The sequence below is a fragment of the Dermacentor silvarum genome, chromosome 9 (assembly GCF_013339745.2).
Source record: "Dermacentor silvarum isolate Dsil-2018 chromosome 9, BIME_Dsil_1.4, whole genome shotgun sequence".
Lineage (NCBI taxonomy): Eukaryota > Metazoa > Arthropoda > Arachnida > Ixodida > Ixodidae > Dermacentor > Dermacentor silvarum.
This window is the reverse complement of record NC_051162.1, coordinates 121,099,670-121,121,583: the sequence shown is the minus strand read 5'-3', so window position 1 is coordinate 121,121,583 and position 21,914 is coordinate 121,099,670. Positions and strand designations below refer to the sequence as shown.

The following is a 21,914-nucleotide window of genomic DNA, read 5'->3' as shown; positions in this document are numbered from 1 at the left end:
AGAACTCCCTGAAACTTTTCGGCCAGACCAAAGAAATATACTCGAAGTACCACGTCCCAACTTGTCAAAACCCTGATAAAATGTCGAGAACACTATCGCCATTGTCCGCAAATGTCTCACTGAGAAACTAGGTCCCAGCTACAGGGTTACGAAAATGGCCAGTGGTGATCTGTTGCTCGAAGTCAGTGAGAAGAATCAGTTCGAGGAACTGTCCGGACTTGTTGAAATGCGCAATACTCCCGTCTCAATGCACCCGCACCGTTATCTGAACAGTACACGCGAAGTCATATCTGAACAAGACCACCTAGCCTTGTGTGAAAACGAGCTCCTTGAGGGCTGGAAGGAACAGCACGCGACAAATGTTCAAAAAATAATGATCAGGCGGGATGACAAACAGATTCCCACTAAACACATAATTTGACGTTCTGCACAAGTAGTTTACCAGAATATATTGAAACAAGCTATCTGAAATTCCAACTTAGACCCTTCATTCCAAACCCGCGCCGCTGCTTTAAGTTCCAGCAATTTGGTCACAGCTTTCAAAGCTGCTGGGGCCATACCACATGTGCAAAGTGCGCGTCGCACGATCATCATGCCGACAATTGTATTGAGACACACCACTGCGCAAACTGCGATGGTGACCAACCACCCTGCATACTATCGGTCCATGAAATAACTAAGTTAAAAGAAATAACTACGTTAAAGGTCAAAGAAAACATTTCCTTTCAGGAAGCGCGAAAGCGTATTTCCTTCCTACATACTCGAGGGTACCCTGGTGCGGCGCGTAGGGGAGCAACGCTGCAGCAGACTCCGGCATCGGTCCGGCCCACAAAGAGTGTGGTCGCGGCAGTTCCACCAGCTCCCAGGGCGACAGCAGCCAACGCTGCGGCGCCGTCTCTGAAGGAGGGCCCATCGACCTCTGGGTTGGTGGCCTTCAAGGCCCTGCTTTTCGAGGCAAGGCCTACCCCGAAAGCACCCCACTCGAGTGAGCGGAAGGGCAGCGGCTCCTAGGAGTCGATAGACACAACTCCAAGCTAGCCGGCGCACCCAGCGCCTCGTGAGCGGCGCGAATCTCGCGACCGCTCCAAGAAAGACAAAGTCCGGATTACGAAGCCTGGAAAGGCTCCGCAAGTCAACTTGACTCCTCTTGACACGGAGCAGAAAAAACACAAACAAAATGGATAGACAAATATTACATTGGAACGTGAGAGGTCTTATCCACAATTTCGATGACATTAAAGAACTATTGCACAAATACAATCCACAGGTGCTGTGCATTCAGGAGACGCATCTCAAATCTACACCAACGAACATTCTCCACCAATACAACGCTGCTGCGTCGTGCGGTGGTGTAGCAGTAGTTGCCGGCAAGTCTGTAGCTTGCCAACATGTGGCCCTTGAGATGCCCCTCGAGGCAATGTGAGTTCGGGCAATTCTTTTTAGTAAATTGGTAACCCTGTGTTTCATTTATATACCCCGATCATCATCTCGAAAAAACGGACTTTTATAACCTCATTGATCAGCTTGCCGAGCCTTATATACTTGTGGGAGATTTTAACGCTCACAACACGATGTGGGGAAACTCACGATGCGACGCGAGGGGTTGATTCTTAGAGAACTTCTTAGTAAATTCGGGTGAATGCCTGTTCAATAAAAACGAAACGACCTATTACAGTATGTTGCACAATTATTATTCTTCTATAGACCTATCGATTGACTCAACAGCTCCTCTTCCTTACTTAGAGTGGAGCGTTATTAAAAATCCTTACGGAAGTGACCACTTCCCTGTAATGTTAAACTTAATTCAACAACATGAATGTCCTCCACGTGCACCTCGGTGGAAACTAGCTTCCGACGACTGGGATCATTTTAAGGAATCAACTTGCTTTATCACGGCATTTTATCACCGATTTTAGCATTGACGACGCAGTAGCATATTTTACCGCTTCTATCATCGTGGCAGCAAAAAAAAAAAAAAAAAAGATTCGGCAATCAAGTGGTAGCGCATCCAAAAGACGAATTCCGTGATAAAGTGAAGAGTGCAAGGCAGCGCAGAAAAAACAAAATGAAGCGTGGGGCGTACATAGCCGATCCCCAACTGCAGAAAATTTGGTAGAATTTAAAGACATCCAATCACAGGGAAGGCGAACACGACGGCCAGCTGGGAGGGCAAGCTGGGAGAGGTTCCTGTCCGCGAATAATTCATACACACGGGAGGCAAAAGTATGAAAGGGGCTAAGGAGGTTTACGGCACAACAACTTCATCCATTGCCCCTGGTGAACAAAGAAGGAAACAAGTTGGAAGACCAGGCCGACGCTCTTGGTGAACACTTCGAGCGCGTGTCTAGCTGCACCCATTATTCGGGGGAACTTCTTGAAATATAAAGCAATAGAAGAATGTAAGCCACTGAACCGGAAATGTAGCCCAAACGATCCTTATAACCGTCCTTTTAGCATTGCCGACCTAAAAGCTTCCTTGTCAGCATGTCAGAACTCCGCACCGGGCTCCGATAGAAGCTTGTACGATATGATTAGGCACCAGCACTGCGACACGCAAATCATACCAGTCACAATTTTCAATACTATCTGGGCTGCTGGGTATCTTCCATCTAAATGGAAAGAAGCTATTGAAATATCCCAGTTTTGAAGCGCGGTAATGATACTTCATTGCTAACCAGCTACCGTTCTATAGCGCTTACGAGCTGCCTTTGTAAGCTTTTTGAGAAAATGATCAATCGCCGTCCTGTATATTTCCTAGAGTCCCGCAAAATGCTTGACCCATTTCAATGTGGCTTTAGAGAAGGCCGATCTGCAGCCGGCCATCTCGTGCGCGTCGAAGCAAACATCCATGATGCATTTGTACACAAGCAGTACGTCTTGTCTATATTTCTCGATATGGCAAAGGCGTACGATACAACATAGTGGTACGGTGTCTGACGAGCTCTGTCGCAAATGCGACACTCGAGGGAATATGCTTAACACTACAGAAAGCTACCGGTCCAACCATACTTTCCGAGTCATTGCCAATGTATTGTCCTGTCCATTTACAAAATAAACTGGTGTACCTCAAGGTAGCGTGCTCAGCTGCACGCTCTTCATTATTAAGATGACCTCACTCCCTGCCTTGCTACCTCCAGCAATTATCTATTCTTTCTATGCAGACGATGCACAATTAGGATTCAAATCTTGTAACCTAGCAGTCTGTGAACGGCACGTACAGCAAGGCCTAAACAAAGTGTCTAAAAATGGGCAGAAGAATACGAATTTAAACTTAACCCCCAGAAAAGTTCCTCTGTTCTTTTCACAAGAAAGCGAAGACTAGTTTCAGACCGCAACATCAAAGAGTCTGGGCAACGAATACCTGTAAATAAGGAGAACAAGTTTTTAGGTATCGTGCTTGACGCCAAATTGACCTTCATTCCACATTTCAAATAAGCGCTAGGTTCTCTAGTTTTCTGCAGTGTTTGAACACAGTTATCGAAGGGGAAGAAAAGGCAAGCGAAACTAACGTAGTGGTATTCACTGTGGCCGAATTCCACTGTCGCAGTAAATGAGTTCAGAGGGAAAGGAATCACTGTAGTTTGCTGTCTTTTCTTCCCCGTTATGTTTAGACACATCAAGAATCTCCCATGGATGTCGTGTGCATTGACGCAGCCAAAGCTAGCCTATGTTGGCTTTTATATTCAGTGCTAGAATGGTGCACGCACGTCTTGACACTATAAAAAAGTCGATAACCAACGGGGGACTGAAAAGCAGAAAACTACGAGCGGGCAGATGCACATCTCGAACGTGCTACCAAGTTCACGTGAAGATATTGCTTGGACTTGATCCTGAACTTAATCGTGTGGTCGAAAATATGGAAGCACGCTTAAGGTTCGCCTTTAAAAGTGGAACGCGATAGCACTCAAAGATCCCTGACTGCTTCTCACGCTTCCGGGCAACTGCAGCTTATGTAACCTTAAGGTTTAACGGGAAACGCTGGCGGCGAGCATTATGCATGAAGACGAGCTTTCTGGTAGGAACGCGGCCTCTTGTGGGCCGCGAAGGTGAACACAGCCACGCCAGAAAGATTACATCATGTTCAGGTTTCTGTTATTGCTTCGCACTTTTAATATTTCAGTCTGAGAACATAATAAAAGACGTGAGCTGTCGGTGCTTTGTTTTATCACCTTTGTTTGTGGGCTGTCATTCTCAAAATTCTGAGGAATAACTTTGTCAGAAAAGTAAGTCAAGGTGGGAGCAACTTTAGTGATAGAATGGTGTGGCTATAAAAAAAAGCATAAAGCGCATGCCATATAGCAAAGCGAGGCGTATAAGTACATACGGAAATTTTCGCTCACGGACACTCCGCCGACGCCGACACCGACACTGAATTTTCTGACGACACGGGACCCTTAACGATGTCGCGTTAAAAGGTTGACAAAGTTCGTGGCATTCCTGCGGAGTAAAGTTTGAACTGTTTACATGGAGTGTCCTGCTTCTGGCTTCGGGGTATTTTTCCGTCAGTGCACTTGATAACGCAGGTACCTTCTTCGGTATCTCTTCGAATGAGGCAATAATGAACTAAAGCTTTCATTTTATTCGGAGCCCCATTGTGTAAAAGAGGGAACGTGGCATAATCTCTGATGTTCCTGGAGCACCTAGATGGTTTACCACTCACCGCGGTGACTCATAAATGGGTTTAAGATATGCGCCTCGGAGAGCTCTCTCGATAAGCAGCGCTTTCTTTGGAATACTTTCTTACCCGCTAATAATGGTCGAAATTATCATTTCATTCTGAGCTGAATCTTGTGCAAGAGTAGAGAGGCAAAATCTGTGATATCCCTGGGAAACAATGTCATGAAGAATACACAGGGCGTGTCCAGTCCCCATGGCGACCTGTAGATGGCTTTGGGGTAGGTTTCTCTCACGGCTCGTTCCATGACACTGACGCCTTCTTCGGGATCTTCTCTCATGATAGCGCTGAAGCTTTTGTCAAGAGCCTTCATCCAATCCTCTACGTCCTGGTGAGTGTAATGAGCGATAGCGTCGGGCTCTTGCTGCCTGAATTCCTGCATCACGAGATCCATCGGAGTGCTGCCCGTCTTGAAAATTGGGGTCCTGCGAGCCAACAAATGAATTACAAAGGAGAAGTTACAGCGGTTTTTTTGAGCACAATATTTTGCCAAGGTCGCATTTAGTTACACTCGGGAAAAAAGCCCCGTTTTTACCCGAAGAACAAGCACTCCGAATGCATGGAAGCTCGTGAAGAATATTATTTGTGGGGCTAGACGCCAAAATAATGTAGGACAAACGATAGGCGCGAGCAAGCATACGTACAGTAAAGGACTGATTAGGTTGGTAGAGGCGTGTGTTTTATCTGCCCTGCTTCTTTTATGAATGCCTGTTCGCACCTATGGTCCATGTAACATAATAATAATCCGCTAAGGATCACTTTTTCGCAATAAAGATATATATATATATATATATATATATATATATATATATCATCAGCCTATATTTATGTCCACTGCAGGACGAAGGCCTCTCCCTGCGATCTCCAATTACCCCTGTCTTGCGCTAGCGTATTCCAACTTGCGCCTGCGAATTTCCTAACCTCATCATATATATATATATATATATATATATATATATATATATATATACATTGTTTCTTTAGGTTGTGCCAGTAAGACCATCATTCTTGCATTTAACCATGAAACTCTGTTAGGATCTTTGTTAATTTCGGCTCTTTTCCAGTGGCGAGAGGGTCACCCCCTCTTTGGATGGCATAGCAGATTCTAATTTCGTTGCACAGCTTCGGTTTCACGAGCTGGATTTAGTTGGTGGTTGCCCACTCTAAACTATTGTGAGGTGTCTCTGCTCCAAGGAAGACTACATCCTAAGGCATGGCTTTATATGGAGGTTTGGTATCATGCCACAGTATCGTTTACATTACAGAATACCGCTAACCCCCGATCAAAGCATTCAAAACATACCAAAGCACTTCATTATGGAACATACTCATTCAAACACTCATTTAAGCATAAATGACTGGAACAACTTATCACAAGATATAGTAGAGTGTCCTGGCAAGCTTTTGAAAAGGCTGCTTCCAAACATTTGTAAACGGTTTTGATTGCGAATAAGGTCGTATGCCTATTTTCGAATAGTTTTTATGGTTGAATGTTCTTCGGTATCAGTTAGGTGCATTACATTGTTTCAAATTGTATAACTCCCTTAAAGTGCGAAAAAGCAATAACGAGGGAACAAGAAGGAAATCCAAACAGGACGAGCGTTACTTCAAACTAATTCGAGTTTGTAAGAATTCATGCTTGACTTAAAGCGCAAAAACAAAACTCAGTCCTTGATGTATGTTAACTTGTGGGATTTGCCTTAGGTTATTATAAGGTTATGCACTTGTTATTTTTAATTAATGTGACTTAATGTTTTTATATATTGACATATTGTGCCTTCCTATCCTGATTGCTATATATATTTTATTTTTAAACATGTGTTAAATTTGTACATGACAGCAATGTAACCGCAACTGCGGTCTTTGCAAACGCCGACAGTATGAATAGATAAAATGAATAAAAAATCTCTTGGGCATAGATCGTGACTAGCCTGCCTCGTCAAAGAAAACGGCGAACAAGGCAGGAATGAAATAGCAGCACTGACTAACGTGGTCGCAAATCGCGCACTTCGGGGTCTACAATCGCCTATTCGAAAAAACCAACAACGATGATTTTGGATGAGTTCTATCACATCTGCCGAGGAAATGTTACCTGCAATTTATAAGTGAGAACGCAGACGACACTCTTTCAGCATTACAAAACTTGTAAGCTTGTAACCTAACGTTTGTAAATGTCATTTCGCTTGCGGCGCTCTCGCGTACTTTGTATGATGAATGATATCAAGATGCGACAGTGTGTTAGACATCATAACTGTTGCCATAACTGAAGCCAACCTGCGGTGATGTCAAAACACACAAGTGCATGCGAAAAAGGTTCATGAACGTGCTATATTATGGCTTGCGCATTTCACTTGACTGCAAGATGAGCGCCGCCTTCGCTGTCTACTTACCGGTAAGCTGAGGGCTCTACAATTACAAAGTCGACACCACTGCCGTGACACTCTCTTCGGAGACCATCCATCATGGAGACCACGGCGTGCTTCGACATGCAATAGGGTACGATCATGGGTTGGGTGAAGTGACCTGCACAAACATGATAAAAAATAAGAATTATCTAACTTATTCCTTCAAAAGTCTTCTTATTCTTTTCATATTCTCAGACGCCTGACAGAACGCCAACTGGAGGAAGTAAGAGCAGAACAATAGACAATATTCGTGGAACTTGAAGGAACAGAAAAAAGAAACTCTGAACCAGTTGACGCCAGTGAGCTCTTTTTTTTTACCATTTCGCAATGCCATCATTTGAGGAAGGGAAGGGACAGCGAGCTTATTACACTTTGCTGCCCAGGAGTATTGTTAAAAAGAATAAATACCCCAGAAGCGTATAGTCAGAAGCGTATAGTGGTATGTCTATCTTGGCCTTTGCGCTGTCCCAGAGCAATCTCGTTTTCTTAACTTCGATTTCAAACAATCATTCTTAATAAAAATGCTCGAGCTCATGATTCTGCTCGCATTTTCACTATTTTTTTTCCACAAGCTGTTGTAGGCACACAATTACAGGCCGCTTACTCACCTGTTTTCCAAGTCAATAGATGCGCCCAACAAATTAGCATTTAACCTCAAGCTTTTCTTGCAAAATATCCTTGACAACCTTGTACTTTAGGTCCTCTTCTGATTCGACTGAGGTCTCAGGCATACCATGAATAATTAAATTTAAGCACCTACTATGGTCTTCGATTACGATTTGAATCTGGCTCGCATTTAATCAGTATTATCATGCTGTGCTGGCCGCTCAGACGCCATATTTTGCATAGTACGCTTGAAGTCGTGAGTCTGTTCTTTTAGTTCAGCAAACTGCGTTTGCATTTGGAGGAGTTCATTACGAATTTCTGCCTGACCTTCAGGTAGTTACTCGTTCAGTTCCTTCAGGGTAGGTCATGAGATTCCCGCGACGTCACCGCAGATTAGTAGTTTGCAGACAACAAAACAGTCATAAGCCATGAAAGAAGGAACCATGAAGAAGCCATTGCAAAACAATGCCTTGGGCACGGCAGAACCACTGTGCCTCTACAATAACTACTAATGATGACGATGATGAGACATTGGACGTTAAAGACGTGTAAGAAATACCAGGGACAATGAAGGATACTGCACAACTGTTCCTTCTCTTCATCGAGTTTGTTTTTCTGCTCATCTTTAACGTGCGCATGTGAACTTACGTAATCGTCCAGCAACGCACTTTACTAAGATGACGCAGGAACCCGCACAATGCCCATTCTACACTTACCTGTGACTCAACCCAATGTATAATCAGACGCACCTGTGCACATCATTGCGTAATACCACCCTCCCATTTAATCACCCACAAAAAGGCAACACAAGCTGTCTGCGCACAGCACCTAGAGAGGGGGTCGGGGTCTGTATCTTTGGTAGGCGCCCATCAAGCGCCCGGTGGTGGGTCGCGCCGAAAAGAAGCTAGTTCTTGTTTGGGATCCCATACCCATGTTTCACTCATACATGGCAGCAGCAAGGCATAACCCCTACACCTTGTCGCTCTCATCTTGCTTACCGAAAGGGCTCGCAATGGCGACGACCCTGCCACTGCTCTTGTGGAGGAGAGGCAGGAACTTCTTGGTGACCCGAAGCACCCCGAAAACGTTGACGTCGAAGATGTTGGTCACGGCTTCCATTGTCATCCACTCTAGGAGGCCGCAGCTTCCGATACCAGCGTTAGCGACCACGGACCAGAGCTCTGCGCATAGAACACATCTATCAGAGAGGTGACCTTGCTTCCATTTGCAGTGGAAATAAAAATTAGGACCACCAGTCTTGAAATTCTAACTATCAAAGCACGAGCTCTAGTTACTTGTCGTCCTGCGATAATGAAAGTTGTTTATTTTACGTGCCGTATTTAATGAGATGCGGATGCCGATAAGTTGCACCGGCTCCTTCGTGACAAGACGACAGTGCTCAATAGGATAAGAATGAGAGAAGCAATGATTAGAAACAATACATTGGTGTCACCTTGTAAAGTTTATGTGCAAAACAAAGATTCCTGGGAGTTCATAAAATACAGATGTTTTTTTGGCTTGATGCAGAGGAGATCCTTCAGGAGTGCTTCACTCCAAACGAAACACTTGGGAGCACAGATGCTAGATCTCCTCTCTCGCACCCGCCCCATAAATAAAGTAAAACAACCACAACAACAAGAGGCTAGAAAATACGGAAGCAAAAATATATGCAATTTATGAAGAACAACAATTAATTAGACAAACACAACGAGATGAAAGGTACCTTTGCCACATCTAGTAGCATTTTGACATTCTTGAGCTCTCCAGAACCTTAACTATTGCGCGTGCCGGACTGTGTTGCAATTTTTGCGATGGCCCAATACCTTTCTTGATGACTGGAAAAAGAAAGAAGCGCAGGACATAACTTCTGAAGGCACAAGTTGAGAACGTTGCAAGCTGCCGTTGAAACAGTTTAGGATAAGACGTGTGCGCCGTCCGATTTCACCTTCGCGATATGACCCCTAGCTATATGCAGCATGATTTATGCAGCAGCTAATTGTGAGCGCCTTGTTAATGAGAAAATTGTCCTTTAAGGCGTGTGTAAACTTCTCTACACGAGCATTTTGATACCTATAGGACTAGTCAGAATTGAAGACGCTGTCTCTGTCTAGAGCGAACTACGGTAAGACGTACATGTAAAGAATAGGCGCCACATTTTTTTAACGATGCATTTAATTTTCCTTTCCGGTTGTCTTAACTCTCGTCGCAATGAGCGGCCGAAGCCATTGATGACGGTGGTAAGATGGCGCCCTGATCAACGAAGATCGAAAAGATTGTAAAGTGAAGCGGATCGCTATAAAATGAAACCCCGAAGGACCTCTCGTGGACCTGCCACGTTAAAAGAAATGTCCTTCTTATGAGACGCCAAGTACCAGACTGAAATTTTCGCTCTTGACATTGGATTGGAGACCATTAAGTTTAAAGAAATGACTGGTAACGTTGAGAAGGAATGGCTATGCGAGAGCATGGTCTAATCGCTCCTAAAAAAAGAAAATTGTCGCGCATGAGTACTCACGCAACCAACCTGGAGGGAGAGGAAGCGTAAGACAATCGCTCGCAGGCTCGGTCGTTCGCTCGGGCTGTTCGCTTAGATTTACAATCGTTGTCCATGATTTGTGCACAATGTTAATTATGTAAGTAATTAAAAGAAATCAGCAAAGGTTGACTTGCCTCTGTTGCCGAGGAGCTTTTTAACCAAGTCAAGGGCCTCATCCACTTGCTTTTGTTTCGTGACGTCAAGCGGCAAGACCTCGATATTGTGGAGGTTCTTAAGTTCTTCAGCGCCGACGCTCTCGCAACTCAAGCAACCGGCAAACACTAAAAAGCCATTGCGTGACAGCCGCTTCGCCAAGCGGTTGCCGAATCCGGTGTCACAGCCTGCGTAGAGAAGCGTTACATGCGTGGTGCGTCCTTTAATGCGCCTTTAAAGGGATGCTAAAGAAGTGACGTAAAGTGAAGTGAAGTTCATTCAATGTGTCATGAAACAGGTAGACTTTAGGAGGAGGACAAAAGTGACGGTGCTTGGGTCAATCCTACCGCAAATAGTCATATGATGTTACAGTGAGCGGCAACACTACTTTCAAACAGAGGGAACATAATATAATTACACATGGAACCCCTTATGAAGACAAAGGCTCAATAATACCGTCTAACATCACTCACACTCAATACATATACTATTTTCCATTCATCGCCAACTATTCCTAACACTAAACAGTTTAGACTTATAGCGTATTCTTTCAAAGCTAGATTTTAGTTAATATTGTGGTAATAAAAGATGAAGTATTTATTCCTTCACTCATGGAATTGTACACAGAAAGAAAATACACAGGACGAGGTACCAAAGCTCTCGGCTGTAGAAGGAATTCCTGCACAAAGTTAAAAAACAAACATAAACCACATTGATCCAAATGCCACAAATAGGGAACATTAAAAAGGCTAATCAGGTTAATACAAGTGCAGCAAAGAGGTAAGGTTGTTACTAGCACGACAAACAAGTACTGACATAACAAAAAACGGAACTGAGACATAACATAACACAACATAATGTGACGTTATACAGAACTAAGGATGAAATATTTATTAAAGCATACTAAGCCTGGTAATGAAATTGCAGTAAAATAATCACAATTAAAAAAGAATAATAAACGAATATTTATTCCTTTTAAAACTGCCTATACTAGGAGACAGTGTCATTTTAGTTCGAACAGCGTTCCAGAAGTACAGCGCCTGAACAAAGAAGTCGATTTTCCATACTTAGTTATAATTTTAGGTAATAAGAAGTTATGAGGTGATGCACATCAAATTGTGTTGTGAATAATAAGTTATTCTGTGTTAAAAATATTGAGAGAATGTTTCAATGAAGGGATCTGCAAACAAGGATTGTCATGTTTAACTTAAAGAGCTTATGAATTGTGAGCAAGGGATGCTCTTGCAAAAGTGCCGATGCGCTACATCGGGGTGATCGGAAATTGATAATGCGGATGACCTGGTTTTGAACGTATTGTAAACGAGCTCGATGTCAGGGACGTGTGCTGCCCCATGACGCAATGCGGTAGCTGAAGTGACTATGAATGAACACATTATATAGAGAAAACATGGTTTTAAGCTGGAGTATAGGCGTGCTTTTAGAATCATGGGGATATCATATGCTGTCTTTTGCGTTAGATGTGAAATATGAGAAATGTGCTTGATCAAGGAGGGGTAATATCGAAAGTTATGTTTGGAATCCCTTAAACCGTATTTTCGGAGGCAGTTAAATAGCATGAATACTGTTTTACTGGTGTTAATTTCCGAAGAGTTACGACGTCGCAAGTGAGTAATTTTTTCACGATCAGTATTCAGCTGGCAAGTTAGGCTATCAATTGAGGTGTCAGCAGTGAGCGTCGCAGTGTTATCCGCGTAGAGATAGGGTTCACAGCGCGAATGATGGAAAGTTAGGTGATTTATATAAATCGTGAAAAGTAAAGTGCCAAGTATTGACCCCTGGTGAACTACTTTATCGATTAATGTGTAGTTAGAAATGTGGCCAGCAATACTAACAGCCTCTTGCCTGTTAGCTAAATAAGTATTAACAAAGGCCAATGATACCAATACTACACCGATATCACTTACTTTGGCAAATAAAATACTAATAAGAATTGCAGCAAAGGCCTTTATGAGGTTGATAAGTTCGGCCCCACAATATTTGCCTGCGCCAATAAAGTGCTTAATCCTATCTGTGAAAGAGAGTAGGACAAGATTAGTAGAGTAGCCTGGCACAAAAGCCGAACTGGTGCGAAAGAAAGATCAAATTTTGTTAAGCAATGAGCTAGGTGGGCTTTTCAAAACATTTCACTGTGATTTCGCTAAACACAGATAATGTTGCGATAGGGTGATAACTAGAGATCAATGCTCTATCGCCTTTTTTTAACTACAGCTTGCGATTATTAAAGGGAAAATAAAGGTCAAAATTCAATTTTTTGAATTTCGCGCCCAAACCACAGCGCCAGTACGAAAATATACGTAGTGTGACGTCACAATGTTGAAAAAGTATTTCTTGTAGTATTTACGCTGCCCTAACTAAATAAATGTTTTATTGCGATAGCAATCATTTGGACACTCCAAGCGCATTTTAGCCGTCGCCGTCGCCGTGAGCTTCCGTATAAACTCCAACGGCGATAAAATCGTCGCCGCGCACCGTACGCTGTGTGTGCGAGTGAAAGTGTACGAAGGTGAGCCGGCAATCGGGGCTCAATGTAGCGCACGCGAAGGAGGAAGACAGGCCGGAAGCGCGCGGTCTTCTTTCCCGCGCAAGGCGCGGGGGCGAGGTGACGGAGAGGGAGGGGGTGCGTTCTGCACCGTCGGCTGCTGCTCACAGCGCGGACGCGCAGCCGCCGTATCTTGAAAGCCATCTGCGATGGGGACAAAGTGCATGCACCGAGTGGCAGTAGCTTCGTATGCGCTGTGCTTTCGACGCTTCGTTAGCGTTGAAGCGAGACGAGAGACAGCGCGAAGGTCAATTTGCCCGCTGCTGCTGGTGCGCTTTCTCACTCCGGCGTTTTCACAGCGAGTTTCCATGGTCATCGAGCGAGATGTGAAAAAAAAGTGTCACAGTTTCGCCCTAAGGGCGAAGCAATGAATGCGATAGCAACACAGCAATGTCATACGAAGTAAGGTGAGCGGCCTTGGTAGCAATATGAATTGTAGTAAACATGAGCTGATTAAGTAAGCAGGTGTGCTGCGGCGTAAGTAGACCGACATGAAGAGAGACTCGATGACTACGAGAAGGCGCGTGTGAAACGGTGGTGTTGATGAGAAGCGCTTACCGTGGGCAGCGCGTGCGAAGGGACACACCTGTAGTGCTGCACTGCCGATCTGGGCAGCATTGCATGTGTAGCGTGCGTTGGAAAATGTGGCCCGACTATTACTAACTGAATGAACAAGCGTGGTGTGAGCGCGCACAAACAAACATGAATAGATCACACTGAATGACTGCAGCCAACGACTGTCAAAACGCTGGCAGCGCAACGTACCTTCGCCTGCGCGGGCGAAGGTACGTGCGCTCTACCAACGGAAACTGAGCGGCATAAAGGTCGGAGCCGTGTGGAGATAAGAGACGGTGCGGTCGAACGAACGACGAGCGCGGTTGTTGGAAGCGTAGAGAGCGCCCCCCCCCCCCCCCCCCCCCCATGCTCCCCCCGGCGCTGGCTTCCCGCTTCCTGGCTTGCGCGTGGGAGAGATAAGAGACTGTGCGGAGCGACGAGCGCGGTTGTTGGCAGAGAAGTGCCCCCCCCCCCCCCCCCCTGCTCCCTCCGGCGCTGGCTTTCCGCTTCCTTGCTTGCGCGTGGGAGATTGAGTGTGTTCACTCTCCGTGATAGCGCGCGTCCCCCCACGCTTCCGCTGGGGCATACGGCGCGCGGCGAAGATTTTATCTATACGGAACGTCACGGCGACGGCGACGACGACGACGACGCCGACGGCAGAAATCCGGTTGAAGTGTCCATATAATTGCTATCGCAATAAAATAATGGGTAGAAGCAGATACCATCAAAATCTGTGACGTCTCGGTGAGCTAGTGCGGGAATTTCAAGGTGGCGTCGCCCCCCAATATTTTGTTTCCGCGTATTTTCTGGCTTACGATAGGCTTCCACCTACGGTGAGAATTGCTTTTTGGGTATTGTAGGAAGTCAATTCACGTATATTTCCGTGGTAATTATTACCTTTATTGTAAAAAAAAACGTTATCTGGGACCGTCCCTGTTCAAACAAACGTGAAAAGCCCCATGTTGCCTCGTTATGCAACCCCGTTCGACCATTTTCAATGTAATTTCTTGTATTTACGATAAAAAGGCCACCATTGTACCAATGTATGTTTGACACTTTTGTTGTAAGCCGCTGTGCAACTAAACTGGCCCCGCTCACGAAAACTGCACCTAGCGCTACGCTCGGCGGAGCAGGACCAGCTCACAGCGGGTGCCCGGTCTTCCTCGTCGTTAGCAATATCACTGACGCGTAAATCGAAATGTACATCTGTTCGGCCTCTGCCGCGGTGCGAACCTGACGCAACAAAAGACAGGTCGCAACAAAAGACGTTTTCCGGCAGCTCAAGGCAGTGTCACCCGGAGGCCTGCATCGATGTCGGCAGAGCCGTACTCTATAGGCAACGTGACAACGCTGCGTGCGCGCAGCACCATATATTACCTTATTTTTGGAAATCTACCGAATGTAATTGCGAGCCTCTACGAGAAATTTATGAATAAAAAATGTCGGGGTGTCCTACGCTTAACCTCCGGCAAGATGTGTGCTTATAATTGCTACGATAGATCAGTACATTTTACGTTGTTTTACTTTTGAACGTGGTCACGAGTTAAATTTCACGGCTGCTGCGAACACATTTCGGTAACGGCTGAATGCGAAAACACTCATGTGCTGGGATTTTCATGCTTGTAAAGAAACTTTGCGCGGCCAACATTAATCCGGAGCCCTTTACTACGCTAGAGGGCTCAATTATTTAGTCTTTGAAACACTATTATTCATTTTGTGCACTAGCTAAGTGGATGTGACCATAGTCGGGATTCAGATCCATCGGAAAATCAATGTATTCGGTACGACTGCTTAGTACAGCTACAAATTTATTTACAAATCCTTGCAATTTAAAAAAAGACAATTTGCAGATAACTTGCCCTGTACGTTTCCCTTCATGCTATTGGTACACTATAAAGAGTCAAAGAAAAATGAGGAAGGACTACTAAAGAAGTAAACAGAAACCCTGCACTGGGCTCCAACGAGGAACATTTCAACACGCCTGGCAATAAATAAAGTAACAGCTCCTGAAAATTGCGTACTTCTTTTGTCTCAAGCAATCTGTTTTCTCCCGGTGATAGCCCGCCCATAGTTGTAAAATGAAGTACTCACCGGTGATCAGCACAGCTTTCCCGTCACCGGCAATCTTGGTGACAAAAAGCCGCGTCCATACAAACCGTGACAGATTGTAAGACAGCGTCAGTGCAATCCACGTTGAAGCGACCATCATGCCCAGTTCGCGCAGCGGTGACAAGTGGTGCCACAGGCGCCAAAACAGAAACAAAAATGCTGCGCACAAGGTAAACGATGTCCTCATGGCTGCGTATGGAGCCTGGTAAAGGAATCTTAAAAACCAAACGATGGCATGCGTGGGGCCTCAAGGTTGTGTTTCGCCAGTGGCAAAATGCGATGACCAGCCGTACAAGAGGCAAACGCGTTCACAAGAAGACGCTATTGGCAGTGTCAGGTGATGATACAGCTGCACTGAATCGTAGCTATACACTAAACACATGACACGAAACACAGTCGAAGAAAGACTTGGCGGCAACAACACGAGCAACAGGAAGGTATTCGCGAGGAGAGTATTTATGGAACGCGCAACCTTCGCCGGCGGACGGCGTGTTGGAAAGACTTGTCGATCGGCTTTCGCGGGGTATAGAGAAGGAAGGACGTGTGTATAGGCAGTCCCCCCCCCCCTTTCTCAACCCCTCACTCCCTTCACGCCAAACTCTTTCCACGCTTACACTTCCTGTGCCGAAAATGGCGGAATGGGGTAAGCCAGTGAACGGTCGAGGCTGATTCGTGCGGAGGGAAACCGAATTGTTCGTTTAGATGCGAAAGGAAGATGAATAAAAAAAAATAAATAAGAAATAAATAAAAAAGAACGACAATTAAGAAAAAGAGAACGTTCATGTAAACACATTGTACAGCGCAGCAATACAGTATGCTTACTTGTACGAGAGCGATATCTGACTGTAATTTACATTTTATTTCAATATTCTATGTTCGTCTGTTTGTCTGAAGCGGTTTAAGTTTGATATGTACCTGAGCGCTAGAAGGATTAGCTGGCATTAAAAATGATGTCAGACTATCCAACACATCCTCAGAATAATAATAATAATAATAATAATAATAATAATAATAATAATAATAATAATAATAATAATAATAATAATAATAATAATAATAATAATATAATAATAACAATAATAATAATAATAATAATAATAATAATTTATTTATCGTGCCCCGGAACAACCTTTTGGTCTAATTGCCGGGCACGCATACATAGAACCACAAGGAAAAAAGTACAGCAGGGTAATATCAGTAAAAAAATGAATAAAGAACAACAATCTTGAAAAGAAAAGTGTACATAAAACAAAGTGCAAAATGCATACGTAAGAAAAAGAGGGAGAAGAGAATTTGAACAATATGTGACACTTAGACACAACGGAAAGCTCAGAACAGAACAATGACAGGGAGTTGTGAGAAATATCAAGGTCATTAAAGTGGGCGGTATAAAGACTGTATTCTGTGGACGTCTGAGTGTTGGTGGTGACAGGCAGCAACATGGAAAGGTCCATGTTCTCTGGTGATCTTGCGCGGAATACGAAACATGATGCAACTGAGGAGTTCGGGGCACATTGAGGATACCGTGAAGGAGTTTGAAAAACAGAGATCAGCGCGATTACGTCGGCAGCGAAGTAAGGGCAATGGCAATAATCCAACAGTGCTCGAGCAGGGCCCAGTGTCCGTGTTAGCAAAGCGGTGATGATATATGCTTAGAAACTTTTTCTGGACCCGATCTATAATGTCACATGTTGCATCTAGAAATGCCGTTCCACACGATCGACGCATAATCGAGTTGAGGAAGACAGACTCTTGTGTACAACTTGCGGAATGGCGTAGGAGAATTGAATTCTTTTGATAGTCGGTACAGAGCGAAGAGTACGCATCTCCCGCATTTCAACGCCTTTAGTGTGAGCTGAAAGGCGTGAGGTTGTATAAAAAAATTCGGAGCCCTTCCGCTACTGTGAAGATGGAAGCCAGCGAAGCTGTGACTTTGGTTGGTCTACTATAATGAATATTGTTGTAGTGAATTCATATATTGACTATATTGAGCGTCCTCGGCATGTTTGTCAAACAGCAAGGACACCGGCGTCTTGTTTTTGGCCTGCGCGATGGCCAAGTAGTGCGTTTGCTGCGCCAGGTCCGCCCCATCGTCATAGACTAGCGTATGAGCCACAGGGTTCATAGACTCGGCACACTGCACGGCATCATCACGATCCTAACGCTAGGATTCTGGAAGATGTGGTTAAACGAGCTTACGTACCATAGCGAGTCCAAAGGGCAACTGCTGATAACAGCAATAGCGCGATATCTACGTCACGAGACAAAGGGGCACAACTATTGGTGGGACGTCCCGCCGCCAAGTGTCGCGAGTATCGCGACACTTGTGAAAGAGGCATCGGCGGTGGCGGGAGGTATAACAATGGACCATCCATCATCCGTTTTCACACCTGTGCTAAGACACGGCTGGCAGATGGACTTAAATGGAGCACATGGAGCCAAACCACCACGCACATGGAGCTAAAGCATTGCTGATGATAGTTGTTTCCTACACGCGGACATGATCCTGGGGAAGCTAGCCCTTAACAGCTTCGGTTTAAAAGTACACCAGGATCATTGATCTCACATACCTTGCACAATGGCACAGAATATACATAATAAGAAAACAAAATGCTTGATGTGTTGCGGCAGAACGTCACGACTTTGGTCTCAGCGTGATAGGAACAGGATTTACGGTGCGCGCGATCTTCATACTTTAGGACAGTTATGAGTTCGGATGAGAACCAGCGGGGATATTTAGAGCATTTAGGACTGTACTCTATTAATAATAATACTACTACTAATAAAGCCAACAGCAGAGCTAAATGAGAGGTTGAAGCAGCGACATTACACTACCCAAGATACACTTTCTTTACACCCTTTTAATAGCTAGCATGATCTTTGGTTCTCTTAATATTACTCTGCAAGAGTGACGATATTTTGTCGTTCAACTGAAGGCCACCATCGGAGGGTTCGTTTGACAAACAGTGTAGAGTGAGAGGTATGTCCCATGAGCAATATAAAAACAAATATCGGCAAGATCCCACGCATATGTAGGCTTCATATGTATATGCACCACCGAAGCTTCCTGAGATCTTTACGGGAAATGTATTCATTTCTTTCCATTTACTTCTATGCAGGTCAACGCTCCTCGCTAATTGAACGTTCTGGTGCCATTTTGTCGACTTCACTCCTTCCGCCACGCTTGGCTGCTTTAGATGTCCGCTTCCTGCCTCTTGCTCGGCTTGTCTATTCCGGCACCTATTCAGTGGCACATTCTCGAGGATTGGTCAAGAATGTTCACATATAAAGTGGCCACATGCCCAGTTGCCTACACCCAGCGGTCCAAGTAGCTGTCTAATCAGCAAGACAGCAGCAGCCCGCACCCTCAAAAGGGGGGGAATAAAGCTAAGAAAGTTCCACTTAAAAAACACTTGACACGGAAGAGCTACACACGACTGCCGAATCGCCACAGATGATGTACCACTGCCACAAAACATTTCACCAAAAGACGGTGCAGTGGTGGAGCAATGCATGTGTTGCTGAGCGCGAGGTCGTGGGCTCCATTCCCGGCTATGGCGGTCGCATTACAGAATTGGGGGAGGAATTCAAAGACAGCCGTGTACCCAGAATGGATGGATGGATGATGTAAAACTTTAATGAACGTCCTGAGGTACGCGACTCAGCGCGCAGCGGGCCGCTCCCACGTTGGGACAGTCAGGCCATGCCCGACCGCCGCATCGTGGGCCCTCTGGACAGCCCATAGTGGCGCGCCGGCACCCAGAATGAAGTTATTATTATTGAAACTAGGTGGTCGAAATTATTCTGGAATCCCCCACTAAGTCGCGCTTCACAATGATATCGTGGTTTTGGCCAGTAAAACCCCATAATTTACCTTAATTTTTCGCAGAAGCGGCATTTAGGTGCTGCAGAGTAACTTGCAGAGCGATGAAGGAATGGCACTTGGGCCAAGCTTTTACTGCAAACAGCAGCTGTGGTCTAGGAAATAAGCCGATAGTGTTTGTTCATTCGTGACGCTTTTACCAATGGACGACGCGACGTTACGCAAACGAAAGATGTCTGACCAAAAATTGCACCAGTGGTAACGTGCATTTACTCCTAATGTTCGAAACACTAAACCGCGACCTCGAGCAGGAAAATAACACTTGCGTTGCGCATGGGAGCAGATGAAGAAAGAGAAGGATCGACTGAAAGTTTTTCACGGCCTCCTTGCAGTATCAGGAAGGCTGAGACGAGACGAGTGCCATTTATGCAGCCGCTCGTGCGGCAACTCGCCACATCCTATACATACAAGGCCAGCGTTCATTCAACCGTGACTTTGCGAAAGCAGGGTCGACAGCTCTTACATTCAAAGGAGGATGCCGGCCGACACTGAACGTCTTTATGGTTTAACACGTTAGGGGTGTGCGAATAGTAGAAGTTTCAAATACGAATGGACCAGTCTTTGCTACTCGATTCGTATTCTATTCAAAAATATATTGTAAGAAATTGTCAAGTATTCGTTCCTTTCAAATATATATTGAAAGAAGCTATAGTGAATATATTGAAAGACTCTAACGCTCATTGGCACCTCGGATGACAGAGAATGATTGCAGTGAGGAGAAGAGTGTTCCAAATGAATTTCCGGCCGGGGAGCTAAGGTATCCGCCCGAGAGGCACAGCCCTTGAGGGAACATATTGTCAATAACTTATACTCAATTATATTCAGTCATTCATTATGGACGACTCAATTTGAGCGATTCTATATGCGAATTCTTTATCTCTCTTCAGGAAAAGCTATTGATTATTTGGCAATTCCCACCGTTTTGATATCTCGTTAAAACGTTGTACGGTGATATGTTGCTCACCTTTTTTCTGGTGGTCGGCTTAAGCTTTGGTGGCTGCTTTGACCCTCATGAGTGTGTTCTAGACAACTGTGTTGACCTCTGTACAAGCCTGGGATGTTTTACTCAACCTATGGCATTTTTTGGTTCAGGTAACCAAAAAAATATCTTGTGCACCTTAACGCCGAAGGCAATATGAGAGAACCGTGACATGGCGCTTTCAATAACATTTCAATGCTGATCAGAGCATGCAAGTGATTTGCATGTTGGGTTCGAAAATGCTGCAGTACTTTCTCCGTTTGAGACCCGCGTAGCTTTATGAAAACAATCGGATGACATGCGGTCAACTGAGGCTGAAGGGAAGGGCGATATTCTGCCTCATCGGCAATTCTATAGCTTTGCTGTAAATGTATGTAGGAGAAGAATCCAATGGGATAGATATCAGATAAGGATAGCCGGCAGCGCCGAAAAAAATCGCTGCAAAGGTTGTGAAAATTGTTGCAAAAAAGCAATATTGGGGTTGCAGTACGAATCGCTTAAAGTGACAAATGAAACGCATATATGAGAGCCGGAAAACTTGCGTTCAGTTGCAGTAAATAATTTCGCGAGCAAGCGGTAAAGTACAGATTTTGTACATTGATCATATTCATCACCATATTGAAAAGCAACAGGAACCTACGTACGTCGATTGCACGACGATGGCCACTCAAAGATCTGTAGTAGCACCTCTCCTACGTCAGACGAACCCATTCCATGCTTCCCAATTTGCTGTTGTAATTATGTTACACACACACACACACACGCATGAACACACACACACACACACACACACACACACGCACACGCACACGCACACACACACACACACACACACACACACACACACACACACACACACACACACACACACACACAATAATTTTTTTCTGTTTCACGCTAATAGGGTGATTATTACGACGACAGATTTAACGTCGATGTTTTATTTCTTAAATTTCTTGTCGATACACCTGCGCTGGTAAGAAAGTGTGACATCGCAGATTTCTGCGTTAATTCTTTTTTGGATTTCGGCCCATGTGTCGCTATATAAAAGTTCTCGAAACTTGCTAGGTTCAGCCGTTGGCTTATTTCGAAAACAATGCAGTAACCCTTTACCTCTAACGATTTAAATAGGGCCGAGCAGAAGTCGGCAAAAATCCTGTGAAGCCAATTCGAGCTCGTGCTGGAACATAAATGTGGCGTGACCACCTCTGTTTTCTAGTTTTCCCGCCTTTTCTGGCTTGTCGAGCCTCTTATCATGCACGAGGGAGGGCTTCATTTTTCGGTATCGTAGAAGGATAGTTTACTAACAGAGCTAAGTTATGTTACTATTTAGTGCGGTCATATTATGGAGGTCCGTTGTTAGCAGCAGTCATGATCCGTCGAGCGTAGAAAGGACGCACCATTCCTCAGTAGCAGACGGCAAAGAGGAAACTGGGCGACCTTAGCGCTCCAC

General features: G+C 44.8%; 1 protein-coding gene across 1 annotated transcript; it reads right to left on the bottom strand.

The window, feature by feature from the left end:
- Nucleotides 1–716: 716 nt before the first annotated feature.
- Nucleotides 717–15,989, bottom strand: LOC119464195 (retinol dehydrogenase 7). The gene is made up of 5 exons (XM_049655420.1): nt 15,582–15,989; nt 10,343–10,563; nt 8,685–8,952; nt 7,066–7,198; nt 717–5,100 (listed from the first exon to the last, which is right to left on the bottom strand). The coding sequence occupies exons 1-5, from the start codon at nt 15,784–15,786 to the stop codon at nt 4,767–4,769; spliced, it is 1,161 nt and encodes a 386-aa protein (XP_049511377.1). The 5' UTR covers nt 15,787–15,989; the 3' UTR covers nt 717–4,766.
- Between the last annotated feature and the right edge of the window lie 5,925 nt (nt 15,990–21,914).

Excerpts from the sequence above, each read along its gene's own strand:
- LOC119464195 (XM_049655420.1), bottom strand. The coding sequence starts at position 15,786 with ATGAGGACATCGTTTACCTTGTGCGCAGCATTTTTGTTTCTGTTTTGG. Across the intron at positions 10,564-15,581 it reads GAAAGCTGTGCTGATCACCG|GCTGTGACACCGGATTCGGC; the intron begins GTGAGTACTTCA and ends TTCTCTACGCAG. Across the intron at positions 8,953-10,342 it reads ACAGAGGCAAGTCAACCTTT|AATTTCAAGACTGGTGGTCC; the intron begins GCTGATTTCTTT and ends TTTGATAGTTAG.